The following is a 26,169-nucleotide window of genomic DNA, read 5'->3' on the forward strand; positions in this document are numbered from 1 at the left end:
TGACTTCAAAGTGAAGCCCTGGGTGATTAGTTTGTGGTGAAACTCCCGGAATGTACAGAAAAGCACACAGAGGTCCATATTTGCTGCCCCGCATCACAGGGAAAGAGCAGGAATACGCCATATTTATCCAATACGGTGCACCCCTGTCCTTTCCCAGGTGGTGTAACGAAACTTGAGGGGGCCCCCCTGCAAAGAACATGGAGGGGGCCTCCTGGAGCTTGGGGGCCCCCGCAACACAGGGGCGGCACAGGTTTTTGCTACGCCACTGCTTTCCCTGTGTGCTTGCGCCCTTTTGGCAGAATAGCGCCAGTGCAGGCACCCTTGTGCAAGGGTGCCTGTGTTGCATCCAGGATTTCTTTTGTGGAGGAAGGGGCACCTTCCTGCACAAAAACAATACTGAGAGGCTTTTTCCTCTTTCTATGTGTGCAGGGATGTAACAAAGTCCGCCATAGCCCCCTCAGTGCAGGGGAGAGGGCCTGAGCTCCAGGGAGCCTCTCAGCTCGGCACCTGGCCTGACTGAGTCAGGAGTGGGCCCCCTCCATGTAATTTGCAGGGGGGAGTTCTCCATTTTCATCACGCCACTGTATGTGTGTTGCAGAATGCAACACACATAGGAAAGAGGAAAGAATGGGGAGAAATAAAGATATTTCTCCTCTTTACACCTCTCCTGAGGAGGTGTATCTTTTTGGTGCATTTCCAGGTTTACAACTTCTTGTAAATCTGGCATTGCGTTGAAATCCATGGAATTTGCTTGGGAACACCCACATAACACCGATGGAAATACCTCTCTGTCACAGAGTAATGTAATGCAGTGATTTTGGCTGCGTTACATTACTCAAGATTTACAAAGCCACGCAATGCCACGCAACACAAAGCCACTTTGTGTGGCTTTGAGTGGCCTCATAAATCTGGAGTAGCGCAACACAGTGCAAGTAGCTGAATTGCACTACTCTGCCCTGGGTAGGTGTTCCATGGGCATTGTGATGGGTGTTCCCATGCAACTCCCATGGATTTTGATACATTCCCAGATTTACAGGACCTTGTAATCCTAGGGATGCGCCAAAACCTTATGCCTCCCCTAGCGAGGTGGAACGAGGAGAAATATCTTCATTTCTCCTTGTTTTATCCTCTTTCTATGTGTGCTGCATGCTGCAGCACACATAGAAAGTGTAACATGTCTCAGGAGATTGTTTTTGTACAGGAAGGTTTCCCTTCCTGCACAAAAAAAATCCTGAGAGGCTTTTTCCTCTTTCTATGTGTGCAGGGATGTAACAAAGGCCCCCGCAGCCCCCGGGGTGCGAGGGAGAGGACCTAGGCTCCAGGGGGTCCCCTCAGAACAGCACCTGGCCTGACTGAGTCAGGAGGGGGCCCCCTCCATGTAATTTGCAGAGGGGCCCCCCACCATTGTCGTTACGCCACAGTATGTGTGTTGCAGAATGCAGCACACATGGGAAAGAGGAACAAATTAGGAGAAATAAAGATATTTATCCTCTTTACACCTCTCCTGCGGAAGTATATCTTTCTGGCCCATTGCCAGCTTTACAAGTTCTTGTAAATCTGGGAATGTCTTGAAATCCATGGATTTTGCTTGGGAACACTCACACAACACCCATGGAAATACCTCTTCGTCACAGAGCAATGTAATGCCGTGATTTGGGCTGCGTTACATTACTTAAGATTTACAAAGCCACGCAAGGCCACGTGACACAAAGCCACTTTGTGTGGCTTTGAGTGGCCTCATAATCCTGGAGTAGCACAACACAGTGCAAGTAGCTGCATTGCACTAATCTGCCCTGGGTAGGCGTTCTATGGGCATTGTGATGGGTGTTTCCATGCAACTCCCATGGATTTTGATACATCCCTAGATTTACAAGACCTTGTAAACCCAGGGATGCACCAAAACCTTACGCCTCCCTTTGGGAGGCCGAACAAGGAGAAATGTCTCTAATTCTCCTTGTTTTATCCTCTATGTATGCTGCAATCTGCAAAGTGTAACAAAGTGTAAGCACGGGATCATTACATAATGCAGTCTGTGTTTCTGCATTTGGTCATTAAACTAGGCCTCTGCCGCTACAGCTAGAAAGATCTCTCACCAAAAGAGGGATAATGCCTCTAGAAACAAAGAACCAGGCAGGATGCTTTTGAAACACAACTGTTATGAAATAGTGGTCCATCCAGGACTCATTTGTCAAAGAAATATACAAGTGATAGCAAACCATTTACTACAAACAATGTAAAATATTGTGTCAACAAAATACTGGTCTAGCTTCTGTATATGCTAGTATGAATGTGATAAACAATAATAAGAGACACAAATAGTCATAAAAACCAATAGCAGAATAGCTTAAAAAAGATGCGCTGTGTCCTCAGTGATCACACAGAAAAAGTAAACTTACAGTGCAGCTTCACGTGTGTTTATACAATAAAAATAACAACCATGGCGTGGACGATAAAGCTTGACGAAACAGGATGTAACTGTTCACAGCAAGGGCCAGCAAATGGTCATTAAAGACCAAGGGCCTGATTTAGAACTCAGTGGATGGCTTCGTCACAATGGCAACAGATATCCCCTCCCCCGAAATCTAAATCCCATTGGACATAATGGCCAGTGGCAGAATGTTCTAATAGCCTTATAGCCCTTTGTAGCTGGGCTATACTGACATTTAAAATCCAGCTCCCTTGTTAAAGACCCTCGCCTTCGGCTCGGGCCTTTAACACTGGAGCAGGCCTTTAATGGCTGGTATAGCCCCCTACAACAGGCTCTAAGGCTATAGAAGAGTGGCGATATAAAGAAAATAGTGGATTAGTACTCAGAAGGATTTACACCATGTTGACTTCCATACTTTGTAAGCGTGCATAAAGACCCAGCCCGGAAAAGAAACTTCCACAGGGAGAAAAATGTTCTTTTTGTTTGAAAAACCCTCACCCACCAGGGTTACCCCTTGGTGGCATGCTTCATCATTGGGTTTCATCCCATTCTGCTGCAGAACAAGGCGTGCTGCGACTGACGGGTTACGTGGGAGCACTGTTGGTTTCAACAATGTGCATACTAGTAAGGGATAGGAGTGATGGGGTCTTGGTGAGTTAAAAATACTACCCTCTGGATGATATTACCAATTTAATACGTCTCATAGGGGTGGTATGATTAAAAAGAGGTATGGGGAGGGTGGGTATATTATGTACCTGTCCTCCTAGGTGGTCAAGAAAGGATTTGGATTTCATAGTGAAATATCAATTCTCTAATAGTTTAATATTTTTCATTATTTCATATGATTGCTGAGAGTTTAATTTACTGTATGAAATGATATAATCCTGAGCTGATGCTTTAAGAGTCCCATAAAATTTGAGGAGACATATCATGATTGTCATTAAACAGAAAAAAACTCTTGGATAAAAGTTTCAAAACTGAGTAAACTAAGGGGGTCATTACGACCCTGGTGGACGGCGGAGAAGCGGCGGTAAGACCGCCAACAGGCTGGCGGTCAAATTTTTGCAATTATGACCATGGCGGTTACCGCCATGGTCATCCGCCGCTTCTCCATTCCGCCCGCTGGGCTGGAGACCTGGGTCTCCAGCCCGGCGGTTGTCACTATACCGCCGGCGGTATTTGGACCCGGCTGACCGCCATGGGTTTCATGTGGTTTGGAACCGCCATGAAATCCATGGCGGTAAGCACTATCAGTGCCAGGGAATTCCTTCCCTGGCACTGATAGGGGTCTCCGCCACCCCCCACCCCCACCCCGACTCACTCCCCTACACCCCCCACCACCCCTGCCACCCCCCAAAGGTGGCAGGACCCCACCCGACCCCCAACATCACATCACTCATTCACACATGACACGCACGCAGGCACCACCAACACACATACACGCACACACACCGACATACATGCCAACATCCACACACACAGTCAGACACGCACACCCACATTCAAACATACACGCACACATCCATACAGACATACCTACAGACATACACGCACTCATTCCCAAACACACAACACCCCGCAAGCATACACGCACTCACACACCCCCTCTACATACACACACGCACATCCCCATGCACGCACACAACACACAACACCCCCCCACCCCCCTCCCCTAACGGACGATCGACTTACTTGGTCCGTTGATCCTCCGGGTGGGGACGGGGTCCATGGGGGCTGCTCCGCCGACACCACACCGTCAACAGAACACCGCCACGCCGAATCACAGGACATGATTCGGGGGGCCGTGTTCTGTTGACGTGGCGGTGGAGGTGGAGCAACCTCCACTTCCCCGCCAACCGCCAGTATGGCTGTTGGCGGCTCTCCATCCGAAAAAGGACGGTGAGCTGCCAACAGTCATAATACGCCGAGCGGAAAACCGCCACCACAGGCGGTCTTCAGCGCGGCGGTCCCTCGGCGGTCTTGTCAAAAGACCACCGAGGTCATAATGACCCCCTAAGTATCTAACAGAAGAGAGGTATTAAATCTCCATCTTTTGTTTCCTTTAGAAACTGGAAACAATTCCAAATCCATCTGTACTGATCTGAAATTAGGATAGACACATTCTGTGAGCACAGAAAATGAGAGGACAAAGTCTTAGATATAAATAAATGATCTAATCTGGGTTAGGAAGAATGTACTGGTGAAAAAAAGATTTATTCTTTCATAGTTGGATTACATAGTTTCCACACATCTACTAGTGGTCATTGAGTACATTTTGATTGAAATTGTTTATGGATAAATGAAGGGGAAAAAAAGGAATTTGGAGCTTCGGTCTACAAATTAATCCATAACTATGTTACTTTCCCCTCCTAGAACCTTATAATCCACTGAAATAGACATTAATTTATTAGAAATATCAGGCAAACATTTTGATCAGGCTGTGTAGGTGCATATATGTTACATATTGAGAAAGGAACTTGTTTGTCATCAATTATACTATAGGCATCGCCCCTCCACACCACAATTGTGATATAGTATTCTAATATATAGAGATTGTTTACAAAATAACAACCCAATTTTTTTACCCATGCCGTGGGAGGAAGAAACTTGGCCCGTCCAAGCACGAGCATGCTTATTAATTTCAGATTGAAATACATGAGTTTCCTGTAATAAAGCCCTGTACATTCCTGTGATAACACTCGTTGACGTTTAATTGTTGAACTCAACCCCCTAACACTCTACAAGGTTATTCATAATGTCATAAACCTGCAGCCTCAACTATGATATAAATAGTATATAGTATACAAAGAATTTAAGTGAATTGCTATAAATGCAAATTAACCACAAAACTGTAAATAGTAAAATAAGATAATAAACAGAGCAAAGGGATGGGGTAAGTAAGGAAAAGAGAAAAAAGGAGAAACAGGACAGGTGAAAAAGAATTAGAACACTTAAGATATAGAATAACATACATAACATACCTATAACATAGACAAAAATTTGGGGATGGTGAAACCACATGAGGAAGATGACGCACTGAGTCTCAGGACACAACAGAGGAGAAGTCGATCCACAATGGACCGGTGAAAGAACTTGCCAGCAGATGTAGGAAGAATAAGTAATCCAAGTAAAAGGGGCGGGAGGAACTATAAATACCAAAAATGACCTCAACAAACTCTATATACTAATAAAGAAAAAATGAAATCAGGAAATCAAGGAGGAACAAGTCTTGCCATGTCCACTGCATCATCTTTGTAACTGTCAATGAATTGTAAAAGCGCTAGGTCTACATATGTGGTTATTTTGTTCTTGTAGGTGGCCATAAATAAACAGGAATGAAACAAGCCAAAGCCTGCGTTAAGGGATCTGAGAGCAGGACGCTTCTCCAGAAACTTCTTATGTCAATCTGCAGTTGCCTTGGCTAGATCTTGTGTAAAAAAGAGATTAGATCCCAGCCATGAAATCGCCTTTTCCCTTTTGTGCCTTAAGAACCATTAGTAAATTGGTATATTCCAGAAACAGAATGATGATCCCTATGGGTTTCATAGAGGAGGCCTAGAGTTTAGGAATATGACCTAGATGATGAGCTCACTGAATATTGAAAGTAGTTGTTTTAGGCAGGCCAAGCACTTTTGGGATAAAAGATTGAAAAAACGGAAATAGAATCTGGACCTTCCAAACCTTCCGCCAATACATAAATGTATAAATTATTCCTTCTGTTAATATTTTCCTTATCTTCAGTAATTTTTAGTTGACGTACGTCAGATTGCAAAAAGGCAAGTTGTTGGGAAGTATCATGCAAAATTCCCATTGTTTGCTCCACGTCTGTGACCTGATTGAACAATGATGATCATTTATCATCCAAGATTTGTAGGCGCTCCTACAAATCTTGGATGATAAATGGTCGTGCACTTCCATATATGGATCCTTTTTTGTATTTCTTAAAGAAACAGAGCATATGACATTTAGGCCCTCATTACAACCCTGGCGTTTGGCGGAGAAGCGGCGGTCTTACCGCCAACAGGCTGGCGGTAACATTTTTGGAATTATGACCATGGTGGTTACCGCCATGGTCATCCGCCACTTCTCCGATCCACCCACCAGGGCGGAGACGACCACTGGGCTGGAGACCTGGGTCTCCAGCCCGGCGGTCGTCACGATACCGCTGGCGGTATCATGACCCGGCTGACCGCCATGGATTTCATGGGGTTTGGAACCGCCATGAAATCCATGGCGGTGAGCACTATCAGTGCCAGGGAATTCCTTCCCTGGCACTGATAGGGGTCTCCCCCACCCCCCACCCCCACCCCTAGTTCTTCCCCTACAACCCCCACCACCCCTGCCACCCCCAAAGGTGGCAGGACCCCCCCTCCCCACCCCTACCCCCAACATTACATTACACATACACACCCGACATGCACGCAGGCACCACCAACACACATACCCGCACACACACCAACATACATGCCAACAGCCACACACACAGTCATACGCACACACCCACAATCAGACATACACGCACACATCCATACAGACATACATACAGACAGACACGCACTCATTTCCAAACACACAACACTCCTGCATGCATACACGCACTCACACACCCCCTCTACATACACACACGCACACCCCCATGCACGCACACAACACACAACACCCTCCCACCCCCCTCCCCTAACGGACGATCAACTTACCTGGTCCGTTGATCCTCCGGGAGGGGATGGGATCCATGGGGGCTGCTCTGCCGCCACCACACCTTCAACAGAACACCGCCACGCCGAATCACAGGACGTGATTCGGTGGGTGGTGTTCTGTTGACGTGGCGGTGGAGGTGGAGCAACCTCCACTTCCCCGCCGCCCGCCAGTATGGCTGCTGGCGGCTCTCCGTCCGAAAAAGGATGGAGGGCTGCCAGCAGTCATAATACGCCGAGCGGAAAAACGCCACCACTGCCGGTCTTCAGCACGGCGGTCCCGAGGTCGAAATGACTCCCTTAATTTCTTTAGTAATTGCATGGGGTGAATAACAACCTTTGTTAAAAAAAACTGAAACCCCGATTAAGGATGCATCAAAGGACAATATTGCCACATGTTATCACATTCCACTGTATCATAAGTAGGGCCCTAGTTTTGCGTTTGTACTGATTTTTACAGCAAAAATAGAGACAGAAAACTATTTATTTTCCTGCCTGTACTTATTTTTAAATACAGAAAAATACAGAAACTAGGCCTTCTTTGGATGATTTTCCCTACTGCCTACTGTGTAGGTTTGTAGGGGTACAGGTTTAGAGGTAGGGAGATGAAAAAAAAGACAATAGATTTCCTAATTTTTCATAGTTAAGTGCAGACCTGCAGTTATTTATGCTACTCTACAATGCAAGAGTTTTCAGATAATGCTATTGCACTGTATATGGCTGAAACATTTTAGACATTCAAGTGCGAGTTTCCATTTATCATTTAAATTTGGAAAAATACCCATTGCAGCTTCATTTTTACAGTAAATACAAAATAAAATTGGATAAATACAGAAACAATGAGCAAGAATAAATATGGATAAATACAGGCAGAAATACCGAAAAAATAAATACCATAGCTGTAATTCTCACAGCTTCAAAACAATCAAATCTGCCGGGCCTTCTCCACACCTAGGACACTTATCATCTTGCCTTCTACCCCATCCACACAGCTTGGCTGGAGTAAAATAAAGTCTAAAACCCGTTTTGTAGTGCTGGGCTCTCAAATTAGGTAGAAGGAGAATCTTCATTCCTAGTCCATGAAACATGTAAAAATCTACATCCCCCTCCCCTAGCTTCCTTGCCCAGCTAGATTAGACCTTCTGTAGATCGTCCTGGGTTGTATCCATGAAAAGGTTATACACCTGTCCTATTTTACAGTCTGTCTGGATTATTGCATTTAAAAGATAATTTCCATGGTAATTGGAGAGGAAGATTTCACTGGAGAAGAAGAAGCTTTCTTAACCCTTTTATGTGAGGAAAGAGTAGAGCTGCCATTTGTTTTGGAAATTTTCAAAGAACCAGTCACCTGCTGAGGAGTCACAAATGCGTTAGATGTTGTAGCCTGAGGAAGAGGGTCGGAACTTTCCATGACAGTAAGTTAGGTCGAGAAAGGATTAGGGTCTGAAAACATAGAAATGCTGGAAAATGATCTAATAGGAGGTGTATAATATTTCAAATTATATATTTTCCCCATAAAAGATCAGCAAAGTCTATGTAATCTGGAGGCAACAAGTTAGCTGAAGTAGAAAATGGCAACCTGTGACCAGCTGAGGGAACCCCAGTGTAAATAAGATTTAGAGGCAGAAAAAAACCAGATTTTCCAATTAGAGAATGAAGAAAACCGAAGCATAAAATGCAGCAAGTGATATTCTGTAGCTATAATGAATACCTGCATACTGAAGGCAATCCGCTTTGCCTTGAAGAGTTTTTTCTGGAATGTATGCTGCTATTTAGAGCCGGTCTGTGAGGAGGAAAGTGTTGAATCAAAAAGAAAATAGCAGTGCAACTCATTCCGTCAGTGCTCCTGCTGTCAGTGATAAAGAATTAAAGTGATACGATGGTTTCCCACTACGAATGGCAAAAACAAAAGAGGAGCACTTCCCACCAAGTTCATTCATCTCGAAAACAGGCCATAGTGGTTGGTGGAGATGCTCCTCTGGTTGACTGCTTCCTCCATCGGCCCTGGAGCTTTATTAAATCTAGCCATCTTCTATGGTGTCAAGCCATGCCCTAAATATTATAAAGATCTAAGCATGAAGGCAGTTGCCCTATGGTGACCATTTGAGACTACGGCCTGATGCACTGAAAGGCTTTGCCCATTCACTGTCTAAGGGGAACTGCTTTGATACCTAGCCCAAAGGTATCTTAACTTGCTAGAACACGGAGCAGAAGGTCACAGGCAGTCAGTTTAATCAAGCTGCTAAGTTCAGCACTATCCAAAGCCTTCTCTTGGAGTATTAGAATATTCATGTAATCTAAGCTACGTCATCCTGTGTCAGCACTGTCGTTGCAGTCATAGGCCTTTATTTGACAACCTAATATTTTCTGGGAATTCCACTTTTGGTTTGCTTTAAATGAAATGATTTCAATACATATTATGCTTAATAGCAATTATTTGTGAATGGAAAAACAGAGGATTGGGAACAAAGTTTCCTGCAAACAAGAGTGGGATAGCAACCCTACCTAAACTGTTCATGTGGCCTTGGTACCATAGTTTATCGGAAATGTTAACACAAACAAAGTGGCGAGATGCCTATGGTGAGCCATACGGTCTCCACCACAGATGGATGGAAGAGAGAGTCTGGTGATAGTTGAATTGGTCTTGTATGTGTCACTCCTGTTCAGGAATTTACTTTTAGTAGTAACAAAATGATGTTAATTGGGTTAGTTTTGTTAAAAAGAGGTTCCAAGGAGGAAGACGTGACATCGTTCAAGTGACAAACGTAATAGGAGAGACCTTCAAACATTTCCTGACATTTTAGTCAAAAGCCTTTTGCATGCTGGGCCCTGAAGGTTCATCCTTGGCATGAAAAACAGAACTCACAACACCCGATTGCAAGTGCTACTGGTTAAAAGGTTATGTTCGGCTGAAGGTGTCATATGTGGCGTAGGGCCATTTGACGGCTGTAACATAACAGCTAGCAGAGAGTGAGTTGCACAATGCATGCTGTCACTGGTGGACCAAAGCTTAAAGTGGGACAAAAAAACTTAAAGTCCCTGTATGCTCAGTGTTGTTGGGTGAACATGAGAGCTAGCCGAGTAGCATCTTAATGAATGTGGCAGGCTCGCAGTCATGCTATGTGTCTGTAGAGAGAGTTGTTTTTCATACACATTTGTTTGGCAAATGTATGACACGTTGTATTATTGTTTTTTATACTGACAGGCGAACAGCACATTTGAGGAGCTAGAGCGTCTTCGACAAGTGGGGAAGACCTGGGAGGAAGTAGGGCCACAGTTCTGGCACTTCTTCCAAAACAGTGTTCAGATGAATGTGATTCGCGTAAGTGATGAAACAACAGGAAAATATACTGTTGAAAAATGCATGGTTTTTCTTTTTTTTACTTTGGATTAATATGTTTTTATGTATTGAGATACACATACTACAGGACTGGCGATAATGAAACGTATTGCTGTAGAGAGTGGAGGGCAGCGATCTCAAGTTTCTTAGAACTATATCTGAGTAGTTCATCCAGTCCAGGTTTTTTCCTTTACAATCTGGTGCTTGCAGCCCTGATTGTATCCTTGAATAAACAGAACTACAAGCCCCAGAATACAAAGCAAATAAAAGCCTGGACTGGATGTGCTCCCTAAGCATCAACTGGGGAAACTTGACAGTTCTCCTAGAAGTAGATGGTTTTCTTGAAGCCTGTGTACATGTCCCGTGCCATCTGGAGCATCTTTATCTTGCCCTGTTTTCAAATTGAGCCTACTAGGCAGCACGTGCAATGTCGGTGGCTAGACATATTGTAGCTTACCAAGCATGTACAAGGGCTTGGAGCTCAACCTCCCCCTTTGCTTACTGTTGGTTGCTTTTCCTGTCACTCTTATTTCCCTTCTTATTATTCGTGCCCCAGCTTGCCACACTTGTGTTTGTCCCTTCCATGGAACATTGCCTCTTTACTGTCTCTTTTGATTGGCCATCATCTATGATTCTAATGTTTTCTTTTCAAGCAATACTTTCTAGAGTCGAATCTGCGAGTGAACGTGCTAGCACAGAAGTTTTGTTTGGAAGACTCTTTTTTATACAGTAAAGGGCTTGGAGCCCGTCTGTTGCTTTCCATTTGTTGGCTTCCCTGGCTCTCTTCTTTGTAGCCTCGTAATTTGTCACTGCAGATCAAGCATCATTTCCATTTGTCTGTTTTGAGCAGGAATCAAGCACTGATTGATTCAACTTAATCAGTGCCTGTCCGCTGCTCCTGATGTAATTGAGGTACTATTTTTTTTTAAAAAACTTCTAGTGCCCTGCAAACAGAAGGCTTGTGACGAGCAAAAACATGCCCAGCAAGACAAACAAAATTGCTAAGTTTTATTTTTTTATAGTTAACTTTCTTTTATTTTGCAAAAGTCACTTTTTTTCAGCTTGCATTCATGTTTTCTTTTGCTAATGGGTGCTGCTCTCAAAAGATGACGATTATCTAGTTCTAAATATTGCAAAGCAACATTTATTCTTTATTATGTGTAATTTCTGAAATGATACTTTAACACATAATCATGCAGTACACCCCATCTGCCCCACTCCAACCTGCTCCACTCCAGTCCACCCCAGTCCATGCCACTTCACCCCACACCAATCTACACCAATCACCCCAATCCAAACCACTTGAACTCACCCCACCCACCCAATCTAATCTGCCCCACTCCAGTTCTCTCCACTTCAATCCAAAACAATCTGCACCACTCCAAAACAATCTGCCCTACACCAATCCAAAACAATATTCCCTTCTCCAATCCAAAACAATATACCTCACTCCCATCTACCCCACTTCAACCTGTCCCACTCCAATCCAAAATAATCTGCCCCATTCCAATCCAAAATAATCTGCCCCACTGCAATCTTCTGCACTCCAATCCAAAACAATCTGCCCCACTGCAACCTGCTGCACTCCAATCCAAAACAATCTGCCCACTTTCATCTGCCCCACTCCATTTGAAATGAATCTGCCCCACTCCACTCCACCTCACTCCAATCTGCCTCACTTTAATCCCAAACAATCTGCCACACTCTTATCCGCCTCACTCCAATCCACCCAACTCCAATCCAAAACAATCTGTCCCACTGGAATCTGCTCCACTCCAATTTGCCCCACTCCAATCCAAAACAATCTGCCTCACTCCAAACCACCCCACTCAATCCAAACCAATCTGCCCCACTCCAGTCCAATACAGTACACCCATTCCAATCCAGTCCACCTCCACTCCATCCCAATTCAACCCATGCCAATCTATCCTACTCCCATCCAAGCCACACCACAACAACCCAGTCAAACCCACTCCAATCATACCTAACACAATCTGCCCCACTCCAATCCAAAACAATCTGCCCCCTTCAAGTCTCCTCTATTCCAACCCAAAACAATCTGCCCCACTCCAATCCAAAATAATCTGCCCCACTCCAATCCAAAACAATCTTCCCTACGTTAATCCAAAACACCCTACCCCACTTCAGCCTTCCCCACTCCACCCTGCCGCACTCCAATCCCAAACAACCCACTTCAATCCAAAACCATCTGTCCCACTCCAATTTGCCCCACTACAGTCCAATCCACCTCACCCCAATCCAATCCACCCCACTTCCACCCAATTCATCCCGCTCCAATCCAGCACAATACACCCCACTACAATCCAGTTCAATCCACATTAATCCAGTCTACCCCACTACAATCTAATCCACCCCAAACCAGCCCAGTCCAATCTACCCCACCCCAATCCAATCCCCTTCACCCCCATCCAATCCAATCTACCCCACTTCAGTCCAATCCACCCAACTCCAATCCAATCCAATCCAACCAACCCCACTCCAATCATCCCACCCTACTCTAATCCAATCCAACCTACCCTACTCCAATCCAATCTACCTCTCTCCAATCCAGTCCAACCCAATCCACCCCACTCCAATCAAGTCCACTACTACTCAAACCACCACACTCCAATACAATCCACTTTAATCCACCCGGGTCCAGTCCAATCTAGTCCACATTAATCCACTCTACGTCAGTCCATTCTACGCCACTCAAAACCACCTTATTCTACCTCACTCCAATCCAGTTCACCCCTCTTTAGTGCATCCTCCACACACACAAATCCAATCCATCCATTCCAATCCACCTGACTCCAAACCAATCCACCTCACTCCAGTCCAATTCACCACAATCCAGTCCAATCCACCACAATCCACTCCACTCCAATCTACCCTAACAAACTCCAGTCCACCCCACCCCACCCAATTTCAATCCACTCCACCCCACTCCAATCCACCCCATCCCAGTTCAGTCCACAACACTCCAGTCTTTTCCATCCAGCCTACCTCACTCCAATCCACCCCCATCCAACCCACTCCAATCCACCCCACCCAGCCCCACCCCACCCCAATCTAACCCACCTCAATGCAATCCACCCCACTCCAATTCACCTCACTCCAATCCACACTGTTCCAGTCCACCCCAATCCAACACACCCTAATTCACTCTAGTCCACCCCACTCCAATCCACCCCATTTCAATCTGCCCAATCCAATCCAATCCACCTCACTCCACCCCCACCCCAGTCCAATCTACCCCACTCATTCCAGTCCATCACCACTCTACTCTAGTCCATCCCACTGTATCCTAGCCCAATCAACCCCACTTAAACGCAGTTCAGTCCACCCCACTCCATCCAGCCCACCCACTCCAATTCACCCAGCCCATACCACTCCAATCCACCCCCCTCAAATCCGATCCACTCCACTTCAATCCAATCCAATTCACCCCACTCAAGTCCAATTCACCCTACTCCAATCCAGTCCTCCCCACTCCAGTCCAATCCACCCCACTCCAGTCCAATCTAATCCACCCACTCCACTCCAATCCCCCACCCAAGTCCAGTCCACCCCACTCCAATTTAAACCACCCACCTCAATCCTTTCTAATCCACCCCACTCAAATACACCCAATCCAATCTGCTTCACCCCACCCTACTCAATCCAATCCACCCCACTCCACTCAATCCACTCCACTCTACCCCAATCCAGTCCACCCCACCCCACTCTAATCCAATCAACCGCACTACCTCAATGATCCCCAACCCACTACACCCCTCTCCACAGCACTCTCTGCCACTGAACCTCTGAACTCTACTCCCCTCTGCTAAACTCTATGGCACTCTACTCCCCCTAATCCATGCTACAACACTCCAACAAACCCACCCTACAACACTCTACTCCCCCACTTCACTCTGACACTCCAGTGAGTGCATGTGCTGTCTCTTTTGTGTACTTCTCTCCTCTTGCTCTGTGTTGCTCCCTGTCACCTGTGTACTACTTGTCAAACCATAACGGGAAGGAGAGGAGTTTTATAGAGCGGTCCAGCACACGTCGTCCCCAAGTATAGTAAAATTCAAAAATTCTAGTGAGTCCGCCGTTCCACAAGACCACCAAGGCTCAACTCAAGCCTGTGGGATCAAAAAATATGTGATAACAGGCGTATCCTTAAAAGGATATAATAGTCCTCACCCAACGGAATGGCATGCTTCATCATCAGTTTGTGCTCCTCTCTGGGTGTGTGTTGCAATACCCAGCGGACTACGCGAGAGGGCTCTTTCACAGGGATCTTTTGTTCTCGCTGCCTGGCATTTGCCACAGCAAAGCATGGTGCCCTTTTTTAAAGATTATGAAGGGGGTGGTAGATTAGGTGGTAAATCAGTTAAAATTGGCTACAGACAATCCCTGTTCAAAAATCATTAATTCCAGGCGTATGTTTGTGCCAAGATTAAAACATAATGGTGAACCAAATTGGCATAGTGATGGACATGTGCCATGCCCTGGCAGCCCAGCAATGGTCAATGGCAATTCTTCAGGCCCGGAAAGAGGAAACCCTAATCTACTTGTTAGGTTTCAATACCATGAAAAAGAATTACTCCTGTAATGTGCAAATAACACAAAAAACTTTATAAACAAATAAATATTGAACCTCACTTAAGAGTCCTCAGTACCCCATGACCCATTTAGCTGTAGTATAGGGCACCTTGGGGTAACTCGGACCCACTTCCCTTAAGTCAGAGGTCTTCAATCTGGGGGTCGCGACCCTCAGGGGGGCCGTGGAGACATGGGCAGGGGGTCCCGCATTCCCCCAGCCTCACTTCATTCCATCATTAAAATGTCTCAGCTGAACTTTGATTTACTGAGTCTCCTCTGCTGTGAAATAAAGCCACACAGACAGCTTAAAATGCTTTCCTGACAGGGTGCCTGCTTCCTGAATGAAATGCAAATGTGCGCTTCTTGTTGCCCTGCAACTGTAATGGAGGTTCTTGGCTTTAAATGATTGAGTCACTCAAAGCTTTATTATGACAAACATTTATTCTTTATAAGTGGTAGTGCAGAGTTAACAACTGTACTGTGAAGTGTGTGATTTTAATTGTAATTTTATTTACATATCGCTTACTTCACCTGGAGCTGTTGAAGGGACAGCTATTAAATATGTCATTACATATGCTCTGATATTACTTAAATCTACATTTTGGAAGCACCGTTTTATCTTAAACCTTTTTGTTGTGGCCTATCTTATACTGTGTGTAAATGTAAGCATAAAGTAATGCCTTATATATTCACAGTGCTTTCTGTCACATGCTGCGTCCTCGTGACACTAAAAATACACAAGTCGCTATTTTCCACTGCACCAACTAAGAGTTAATTCTGTTGCTCTTCGGTTACACACAGACCTCTGCAGTGCACTAACTAATAGAGGTTTCATAATGCACTACAGTGCATCTTCCAATGAGTAACATCTTTTTTTCTTTCATTTAAGCTCACTATTATTTCATACATAGCTACCTAATGGTGAAAGACTTAAAAAAAAAAAAAACATACAGAATATTTTGGGGCTTATTTATGAGAGGCTTGCACCGTCAGAGCATCACTTTTTGACGCTCTGGCGGCACAAGCCTCTCAATCATACCTATGAGGTGACGCAAAGCCACCCTGCATGGCTTTGCATGGCCTCATAGATATGGAGTAAGGCAAAGCAGCGAAAGCCACTGTGTTGCCTTTCTTTACATCAAGGAGGCAATCCATGGGCAATGTGGTGGGTGTTACCACTCAACACCCATTGATTTTGACGGTGCCTTAGATTGACAAAATCACATTAACTGGAGTAGTGCCAAAACCATACACCGCCCCAGAGCAGGCGTAATGAGGTAAAATGTTAATTTCTCCTTGTTTTTTCCCTCTTTCCATGTGTGTTGCTATCTGCCGCACACATAGAAAGATGAAAATGCCTCTCGGGATTGTTTTTGTGCAGGAAGGCAACCCTTCCTGCACAAAACAATCCTGCCTTCATTGGTGCTAGGCAGCAATTTGTGCACCAGCACAGGGGGAAAGGACAGGAATGCACTATATTTCATAAATACGGTCCATTCCTGCCCTTTTATATTGCCGTAGGGCAGTGTAGCAAGAAGACTTGCGCCACTGCCCTACTTCAATTCCTCATATATTCGGACCTTAGTTTTTAGCCACACCTTCGACTACGCCCCCCACACTACTGAACTTTGGTTGCTAAACACTTTAATAATATTTCCTCACCTTAAAAATGATTTGCTATGGGAATTGGAGACGTTTATGACCGTCAATGATGAGGGGTACCAGGTTCTAGAAATTTTAGTCAGAGGGGGTCCTTACACCTAAAACATTTTGAGAGGGGGTCCCGGCATCAAAAAGTTTGAAGACCTCTGCCTTAAGTCATTTATTCTCTGTGGGGAGAGCATGTTGAGAATCCTTCTCTGCTTTTGAGATCCCTGTAAGTACTTTGCCATGTAACCTACCTTTTGTGCACTCTCGTGGACTTCTCTCCTTTGGTTTCCCACGCCCTGCATGTCGGTTGCCCCACCCGCACCTTCACCCGTCTCTTTTTTCCTCGTTGTTGCTTTCGTCCAGCCACATCCTCCAATTTGCTTTCCCCCTACACTCGTCTTGCATATGCCGTCCCTCATGCCCTTTCCTGTGTTGGTTCTGCATCCTGTGCTTATTCCACGTCGCCTCATCCTTCCCGGAGTTGCTACCAAGTCGCCTCAGAGCCCGTTGTTCCCACCCCATCTGTTTTTTTTTTTTAATGCTTTTGCGCCTGTTCTTTTCTTTTCTTTTTAGTTACAAATTCAACTTGGATCAGTAACAAAAAAAAAGGTACCAGAGCCAATTTACAAGGTGTGCACGAGTGTGGTGCCCTTGCCTGCAAAATCATGTGAGCGGCCCATTCAAAGGCTCTTGTTTGGTTTCTAAAACTTTAGCCAATGTTTGTTTTTTAAAGCGAGCAGCAGTTTCATTTCTATTTTCAAATTAGAAGCACAGCCCTACAAGTACCAAGAAGCAAAGAACTGCTGGCGATAAAGCCAAAACTGGATACAAATTCTGATGATGAAATGGGGCCCTTGAACAACCTTGTACAAATTAAAGGCCAAAGTCATAGCATTTATTGGTCTGAAAGAAACATTAAACTGTGTGTTAATAGGACGGTCTAAGTCTTGCTTGCAAGCATTCCAAAGAATCTGGCCCTGTTATGCAGGGCTTTAGTCTCCACTGTTTTCAACTCTGAAGCCATCACAAGCATTTAGAGAGCTCTTACATTTTCCAGGCAAATGTATTGATCTGTGCAATCAGGCAATTCAGCCACAGACGCGCATAGTAGCCCCTTAACGCTGTTGCAAGAGTTGAGACATTGTACCGCGGAGTAATCCTGCTGCAGATTATTTTCAAATGATGATTTCCTATCAAGTTACCTCTCACAGGAGGGAACATATTTGCCAAAAATCAATTCCATCGTAGCTTTGCTTTCGGTTACTGATAGGGGTGTCTTCGTCCCTTTTTGAAGTCTTCAGGTTCCTGGCCTTAAGTTGTTACCAGCAGTCAGTTTCCTCCATGCAGCATGACCCCTTGCGAAGAATTCTGGTTGTAGTGCTGACAGGAGTCACTTGGTGCCCCTTTCTCTTAACCCTGTCTGCCCTGCCATCGGGTAGCCGAGAGCCTGCCGAGTTTCATTCAGTCCCCAAGCCACTTGAGTCTGGGGATGACAATTCTGTGGTATGGTACCACCAGGTCGTTATTGGGTTACCATTCCTTCGTGGCTTCCCTCTTTTCCATCAAGGCTCCGATAATGTTTCTCATGAATATCTGCATGCCTACTTGTGACAGGTAAACGCTGTCATCCCCTTCGACGCCCAGCAGTTTAGGTTGATCAGGCTACGTCTTATAAAATCAAACCTTGCGTTCCTGGATAAATCTTGACTATGACCTTTCTTCTCGAGGTTTCCACTGCACTATGGGACAGAGTTACCCTCCATGCTAATCGTGGTTTCATAGTGACCACATCACCCTACGGTTCCAGTGGTGCTAGAACGATTATTAGAGAGGCGCTGTTGTCCAAACATATATTTAGCAGTTTCTTATATAAAACAAAAAAATGCTATTAGAAGATAAACCTTTGAAGGGCCATTTACACCGCACTGTGACAGAGTGCTGCTTCCCATTCCAGTCGTGCGATCATTTCTCACCAAATCTCCCCAGCAGATCTAGTGATACCTGAACGATTTTTAGAGTGGAGATGCTGTCCAAGTAAATATATTTAGCAGTGTAAAACACAAAAAATACTGTTGGATAATACACTTTTGAAGGGCCACTTTATTGTTCATTCTCCATCGAAGCTCTTTCAAGTTTCATGTGGGTACTAGACCTCCTCCCGCGCCTCTTAGTTTTAGCGCCATTGCACAGGTCTGTAAGTCTGGGAACATTGTTCATGGTCTCGAGCAGGTGCCACCTGCTTAGCCTTGTCTGGTAATTTGTACCCTGGTTCATTACACCATGTCTGGTCCCTCCCTGTTGTGCAACGGTGCTAAAATTAAGAGGCGCGGGAGGAGGTGTAGTACCCACATGAAACCTGAAAGAGCTTCGATTCTCTGTGATGGGACTAGCTGCCCCACTTCATGGCTGGTATGCCCATTTACTGTATCCTTGTGCTTGTCCAATGCCATTTCACATTCCTCTGTTCTTGCGTCACCCACTTCTGTGTTCTCGTAACAGTGTTCTGTAAACCAGACAGTCCTTCTTTTTCCTCTGCTGCTGACTGTCAAGAGAATGCAGGTCGGTAGCCTGCACCAAGTAAGGCTGAGTCACCCCATTATGTAGGATTTGTTGTCTTGGAATCCCAGCTGCCCACTCTCATGATCCTATCTTTGCTCATGTCATGCCCAGCCGCTGTTGTTGCAGCCCCTATTCTAAAGGAGTATGTGTTGAAGTTGACAGCTGAGAGGCCTGACTGCCATAGCCTCATCACTTTGGCATCACCTTGGCAAGCTGGGATCTTCCGAGAAATGCCCATCCTCGTGTATGAAAAGTGGACGTCTCCCTCCCAGTGAATGGCAGCTGTGCCCTGACCAGGCAAAGCAGGCAGTTTTCTGGTGTGGCAAAGCACTTTAGGTTGTTTGCTTTCCCTTTCTCCAGCTGATCTTTATTGGACTTCCTAGTTCTAAAAACTATGCTGCTGGCCCGTACATGCATGTCCTCAAATTTTATGCACTAGTCACCAACCACCATTTTGGATTGAGGGATAGTACCCTTATGGCCGGAAAGAAAGCCAGAAAAAGGGTTGCCCTGAGCAGTATGGGCTCGAAAAAGGATATGACAAACCCACTCTAGGACTCTTCATAGTGTTGTAAACCTTTGAAAGTCAAACAGAAGCCTGTGTCTTTTGCTGTCAGCTGTAACCACTCCCGACCCTTCATGGCTGCCTATGTGTTGTGGCTCTTAGTGGGGTCCTGACTGAACTTAATATTATAGTGGTGCGCTAGTGCAAAGAGAGGTGCCTGTGCTCCTGAACTTACCATATCTTCTCAGAATGCCCCCTCAGTGAATTGTTTGACTTGACTACTGGTTGCAAGTTTGTCCCTCACTCTATATTGCCCAGCTCTATTACCCTCTTGAATGCCTTGATGTACTTATGGTACCTCGCCCCCATCCTTGGTACCATGAGTTTTATACCAGCCAGTTCATTCCCATTCTACTAGCATCCACAGTATGCTGGAGAATTGATCCATCTCTCAGCCTGCACTTGGAGTCAGCTATCTGATTGTCTTGAACTGGAAAATAAAGAGGGCATTTGCCCTGGAGTTATAAGGTAATGTTCCTTGCTTTTACCTCCAAATTAAAGCGCAATTGAGCTCCTATTAGGTTCCTCAGTAACCATAACACCCATGGGCAGTTTGCCATGCTGGTGTACCACTGGGTAATTGTCTGACCACAGCATATTTTTGCCTCTTTTCTTTCCACAATGGGGAAATAGCTTATGCATTGTAAAATTCTTTGTCATCCCTCCAGCCTTCCATGTTGAGGACCACTTTTGTGTGCAACTTGTGGAGCCAAGTAGCATTTGGAAGGCTTTGCTCTCAGCAGTATCTGCATAGAGCTCTAATTTCCGTGACGTGACACCACTCCATTCAGGGATTCATTGAATTGGCTCAGATATTCTTGCCATTCCTGCATGCCCAACGCACGCCAACCGCTAGCCTCACAAGGTGGTATTTCTTGTTTAAGCCACCCCCAATGCCTGATAAATGACCTACCCATTAGGATGACCCTGGGGGTGAAACTGAGTTTCCTCAGAAGTTCTTATATCTCACCAAGGGTACTGTTCTTTCTGCCACAGCTGTTGCTAATGCATTTATCCAGACCATTTACTTTTGCTTCTTGTAGCATTCAAAACCCCTCTTCTGAGCCGATTTCTTCCTAACTTTTGGCCCATCTGCCATCTCATCTGCTAGCAGGACACCTTCAGGATGTTTTCAACAGGCTCCTCCATTGTTGTGATCCCAGCTCTCCTACTAGTAAAAAGTTGTCCAAGTAATGTAGTACGCTCTCTTTTGGTTGTCTTCCCTTTAGCACAAATTCAAGGAAGGGGAAGAACATCCCGAAGTACATGCATGAGTCTGAGCCACCTGCAAGCATGCATTTTGCTGAAATAGTACAGGTCCTCAAATTTGAACAAGAGTCAGTTGAAACTGTTGAGGTGTACTGGCTGTAAATACTGATACTATGTTGGCTTTCAACATCAGAGCTTCCTTATCTGCTTACTTCACAAAATTCAGTGATGCATATAAAGAACTGTAGAAAACTGAGCAGTTTTCTTTATTCAATCATTTACCAAGTGGCCCTCAGGGAAAGACGGTGGTTGATCAACCTGAAACTGTCACATTCCTTTTTGGGGACCATGCCCAACAGGGATACTTCAAAGATTTGGAGGGGTGGCTCTATGAAACGCCCCTCTATTCTGCCCAATGGCAGCTCCTTTTTTATCTTCTCCCTGACCACTGCCATGTTTTCCTGTGTGGTCTTTAGGTTGGAGCTATCACAGCCTTGTAGGAAATGGGAAAATCTTCCTCAAAATCCTCCATTAGAATTCTAGCCTCTTTGCTTCTGTGGTAATCACTCAGAAATTGTCTGAGTCTAACCTTGTGTTAGAAATGGGGTCTCTAGTTAGTAGTGGTTTGCACCCTGGCCAAGTAGGGACCCTCACCCTAGTCAGGGTAAGCCACACCACTAGGATAACCCCTGCTGACCACCTTGGTAACTTGGCTCAAGCAGTCAGGCTTATCTCAGAGGCAATGTGTAAAATATTTGTGTACACACACACACACACACATGCACACACACACAGACACACACACTCACACACACACACACACAGTAACACAGTGAAAACACTACAAAAGGACTCCACACCACACCATTTTTGAAAAATAGCCAACATTTATCTGAGTGAAACAAGAGAAAAACAAAAAAAAACAATCATACCCAAGTCAAAATATTGCTTTTTAAACGTTTAAGCAAGTCTTAATCCATAGGAATCAGTTGATGTATCTCTTTACCACAAAGTACCTGGGATGCATTAAAAACAAAAGATGATACGGGCCTGGGATTCATCAAAAACAAAAGACGATGTGGGCCACAGGGGAGGTGAGGTGCCGGGAAAGCAAAGCAACTCATCGGTTCCATACTGCGCAGGGGAGGTGATGCGTTGATTCTTTGCAGGTGAGACGATCTGTCGATTCCTTACTAGCAGGGGAGATGATGCCTTGATTCTTTCCTTGCAGGAAAGAATATGTCGATTTCCAGACATGTAGCCTCAGTTCCTTACTGCGGTGCGTGGTCAGTGAAAAATTGGTCCCCAGGAACGATGGGTGGAAAATCCAGATGCACTGTGTTGATGAAACCGAGGTGAAACAAGCGCTGCATTGATTCTTCAGCCACAAGACAGCCCATGTATCGATTCTCCAACTGCGGGGCAAGTGCTGTGTCAATTCTTTAGCCGTGAGACAGGCACTGCATCAATTCTTCTGGTGTGGTGTGTTGATGCGTGTATTATCTCTCCACATTACCAGCTCACACTTCCAAGGACCCAGGGACTGGAGTTGACACTACTTGGCAAGTTAGGTCTCTCAGCAGAAGAGCCCAGGCACTGGCAGATTAAGTCATTGATGTCCCTGAGACTTCTTAGCTGGAGGCAAGCTCAGTCCAAGCCCTTGGAGAACCTTTGGAAGCAGGATGTATAAAGCCAAGTTCAGTTCTTTCACTCCCAGGACAGAAGCAGCAAGCAGCAGGCCAGCACAACAAAGCAATAGGCAGAGTGGCAGACCCTCCTACAGTATCCAGCTCTTCTTCCTGGCAACATTTCCTCAGTCCAGAAGGATTTTAACTATGTGGTGTCAGGAGTTCAGTACTTATACCCATTTCTGTCTTTGAAGTAGGCAAACTTCAAGGAGAAGTCTTAGTAGTGCACAAGACCCTGTCTTTCCCTGCCCTAGCCTCAGATACACTCCGGGGGTTAGAGACTCCTTTGTGTGAGGACAGGCACAGCCCTATTCAGGTGCAAGTGTCAGCTCCTCCCACCACTCTAGCTCAGGAAGACCCATCAGCCTGGTGAGCGGCCATCAGGATATTTCTTGGCACACCTCAGCTCCCTTTGTGTGACTGTCTAGAGTGAATGCACAAACAGCCCAACTGTCATTCTGGCCCAAATGTGTATTCAGCAGACAGACAGAGGCATAGAATTGCTAAGCAAGAAAATGCCCACTTTTTAAAAGTGGGATTTTCAAACTCACAGTTCAAAACCAACTTCACCAAAAGATTATTTTTTTTAATTGTTAGTTCAGAGACCCTAAATTCCAAGGCCCATATTTATGGATGGTTAGCCTCGTCAAGCGCCATTTATTTTGGCGCTAAAATGCCATCGCCGAGCCCAGTGATGCAGCTGGCGCCCCGTTTGTTTGCCATGATGCTGTGGGGTTGGCCCCCTACTTCCATGCCATATCATAGCTGACCCCAGTGGTGCAGCTCGTGCCGCTTATTGTTGGTGGTGTGAACTGCCCAGGTACGGTCTGCACCCCAATGTACCCTTGTGCCTGTTGCTGCAGTGCTTGTGCCCGGTGTGTCATTTCCCAACCCCATTAGTCTAGTGGGGTATATAACATTTGGTTGGACTCTTTCCTGCATAGTGCTGGTGCCCTGCTGGTGTGCCTCTGCCAAATTCCCATTGCCCATCTTCCTTAAGCGCCCCCAACCAAGGAACCCCAAGCAATTTAACACATGTCAAAATAATTGCACTTATTTTCTCACCACTGGTTGGTTGGGTCGCCGTGTTGGATACTGTTGTCACAATGGTGGTTGCAGACATCAGTCCTTTTCTTTCTGGTGCTTTCCTTTGGTCAGTTTATGGCCTTTCTCTTTTGTTTGTCTCGTCCTCTTCCTGGGCTGCCTGATCTGTTTTTGTTTATGCTGTGCTGCTTTCATGTTGTGCCCTTAGGATCTTTCCTCGTGTTGTTGCTCTGGGCTGGATCCTTTTGTGCCTCCTGTGTCACAGGTGGGCCCTCCCCTCACAGCTTTCGCAGAAAACACTAATTTCCTAGTTTGCTGTTTGCCCCCTTCACCATCTGAATAAAGTTATCCATATCTTTGATATAGAACAAGCATGTAGCCACTTGCTCAACCCACTCTCCATGTGTGCTTTGGCTCACCTGTGCTGGGCCATCCCCCAGGTTATGGCTCTGGTCCCGTAAGGACTGATCCTCATGCCATTCTCACTTACATATTGATTCATTGTGAGAGGGGTAAAGAGCAGTGCTTCATTTGAGTCGGTGGTTTCCGGTGCAGGGCACCGGCACTTATTTTTGAGAGCTGGCACTTAATTTTTCTGCCTCAAGCATTTACTGCAAGCTAAAGAAGCATGAGAAAGACGGAGAAAGAGAAAAACGAAAGAGTCACAAAAAGAGAAAGCTACAAGAGTGACCTGAAGGGGTATGGGGTGCCTGCAAATGAATTAAAGAGACCCGAGATGGCTTTAGGATTATGCTGCCTCAGTATCCAGTGCTCACACATTTAATGGCAGGATCCGTGTTTCAGAGGAGAGCTTTGAGCACCGGCACATTTTTATGTACAAATTAAGCACTAGGAGAGAGTAGTTAACACTTCTCTGTGATAGATCCTCGGTCTCTCTGTTAATACTGCCAAGAAAGGTGCCTTTCAGTTCCAACTGTCCCTAATATAAAATCCATCCAACTATTCCAATGTATTTTTACTGGATTAAGTTTCTGCATGTGTGTTTCTGAGAAACTGGGTGTGGTGGGTGAACTCTACTGAAGCAGCAACCACAATCCTTGTCAGGGTGAGGCACAAACAAACCCAAAATTAACCTGTGCTCAACTCTATGGTAGCTTGGCACAGAGCAGTGAGGCTTAACTTAGAGACAACGTGTTAAACATCTATACAGCACTTCAAACAGTAATAAAGTGAAGAAACAACAGAGGAACAATCCCACTGCAATTTAGAAAAATAGAGTACATTTTAGTAGATAACTCAAATACAAAACAACAAAAATCAAATTAGTAGAACCGGAGATATGCAAGTTTAAAGAGTTCAGTGAAAATAGTGGCAAAAAGCACAAAGCGCCAACTGTGAATATCTGTGTGAGAAAAGGCCTTTGTGTCATGGTTGGCCACCACATCTTGTCTGGTATTTGATGCAATCTCAAAGTTGTTAGTGCCCAGGTCCCCTGCCAATCAGGTTCCCTGGGCCAGATCTCTTTCCCTAAAACTGTTGTGATGCACACCTTTAGTTGCCACTAGAAGTCCTTGGTAAATGGTATTTAGGTACTCAGGGCATGGGGTACTAGGTAGACCCCTGAGCGCAGCAGCACAGTTTGTGCCACCCTTTAGTGCCATTCATCCAGAAGCACCCAGCACTGCCATTGCAGGCAGAATGTTCTGATGCAATCTTAAAAGTCAAACTTGACATGGCACACAGCCTGTGTGCCCTGTCCACAACACACTGCGTGTACTGTAGGTAAGTAACCCCTCTGTCAGGCTTTCCAGCCTTCAGGCAGGATGCACTATATTGTATGTGTGGGCATAGATGCATGAGCAATATGCCCATATTGTGTCCTTGCCCAACCTGGGACATAGTAAGTGACCAGGGCAGCCATTTTGATACATGTCCTGGACACTGGCCAGTATAAGTTTCACAGCTACATGATGGCTACTCTGAACCCTGGGTTGTTTGGTATTAAACAACGCAGCATGATAAATCCAAACTGGTACCAGTATTGGATTTATTACCCTGGCATGGTTGCTGGCCAGTCACAACCGGCCTGCCACCACCAAACAAGATTCTGGAACCCTAGGGTGAGAGATCCTGCTCTCAGGGTCCCAGAACAAAGCCTGTCATGGGCTGAGGTGCAAACACCCCTTCCCTTAGGAATGTGCACTGCCAGCGAGCTTCAAAGGGCTTACCGCCCTTTAAACTCAGCCCCCAAGCCTGCTGCTAGCAGCAAATGGCCGCCCCCATTGCAAACCCCCACCTTTGGTGTGAGCAATGGCGGGAAACCACATGAAGGACAGAAGTGGTCATCCCTGGCTTGCAACACCCCTAAGGTGGTGCATGCGAGGTGATTCCTCCATTTAATTTTTCTCCATCTTGCATGGTAGGAAAATAGCCAATCA

General features: G+C 45.5%; 1 protein-coding gene across 3 annotated transcripts in view; it reads left to right on the forward strand.

Moving 5' to 3' along the window:
* The window catches only part of ABCA4 (ATP binding cassette subfamily A member 4), a 1,046,570-nt gene that overhangs the window by 394,239 nt on the left and 626,162 nt on the right, over positions 1–26,169 (forward strand). For all 3 annotated transcript variants that reach the window (XM_069231419.1, XM_069231421.1, XM_069231420.1), the window contains one exon: positions 10,328–10,444. In XM_069231419.1, coding sequence (XP_069087520.1) covers positions 10,328–10,444 — 117 coding nt within the window. The remainder of the gene's footprint in view (positions 1–10,327; positions 10,445–26,169) is intronic.

This window comes from Pleurodeles waltl, chromosome 4_2 (assembly GCF_031143425.1).
Source record: "Pleurodeles waltl isolate 20211129_DDA chromosome 4_2, aPleWal1.hap1.20221129, whole genome shotgun sequence".
NCBI lineage: Eukaryota > Metazoa > Chordata > Amphibia > Caudata > Salamandridae > Pleurodeles > Pleurodeles waltl.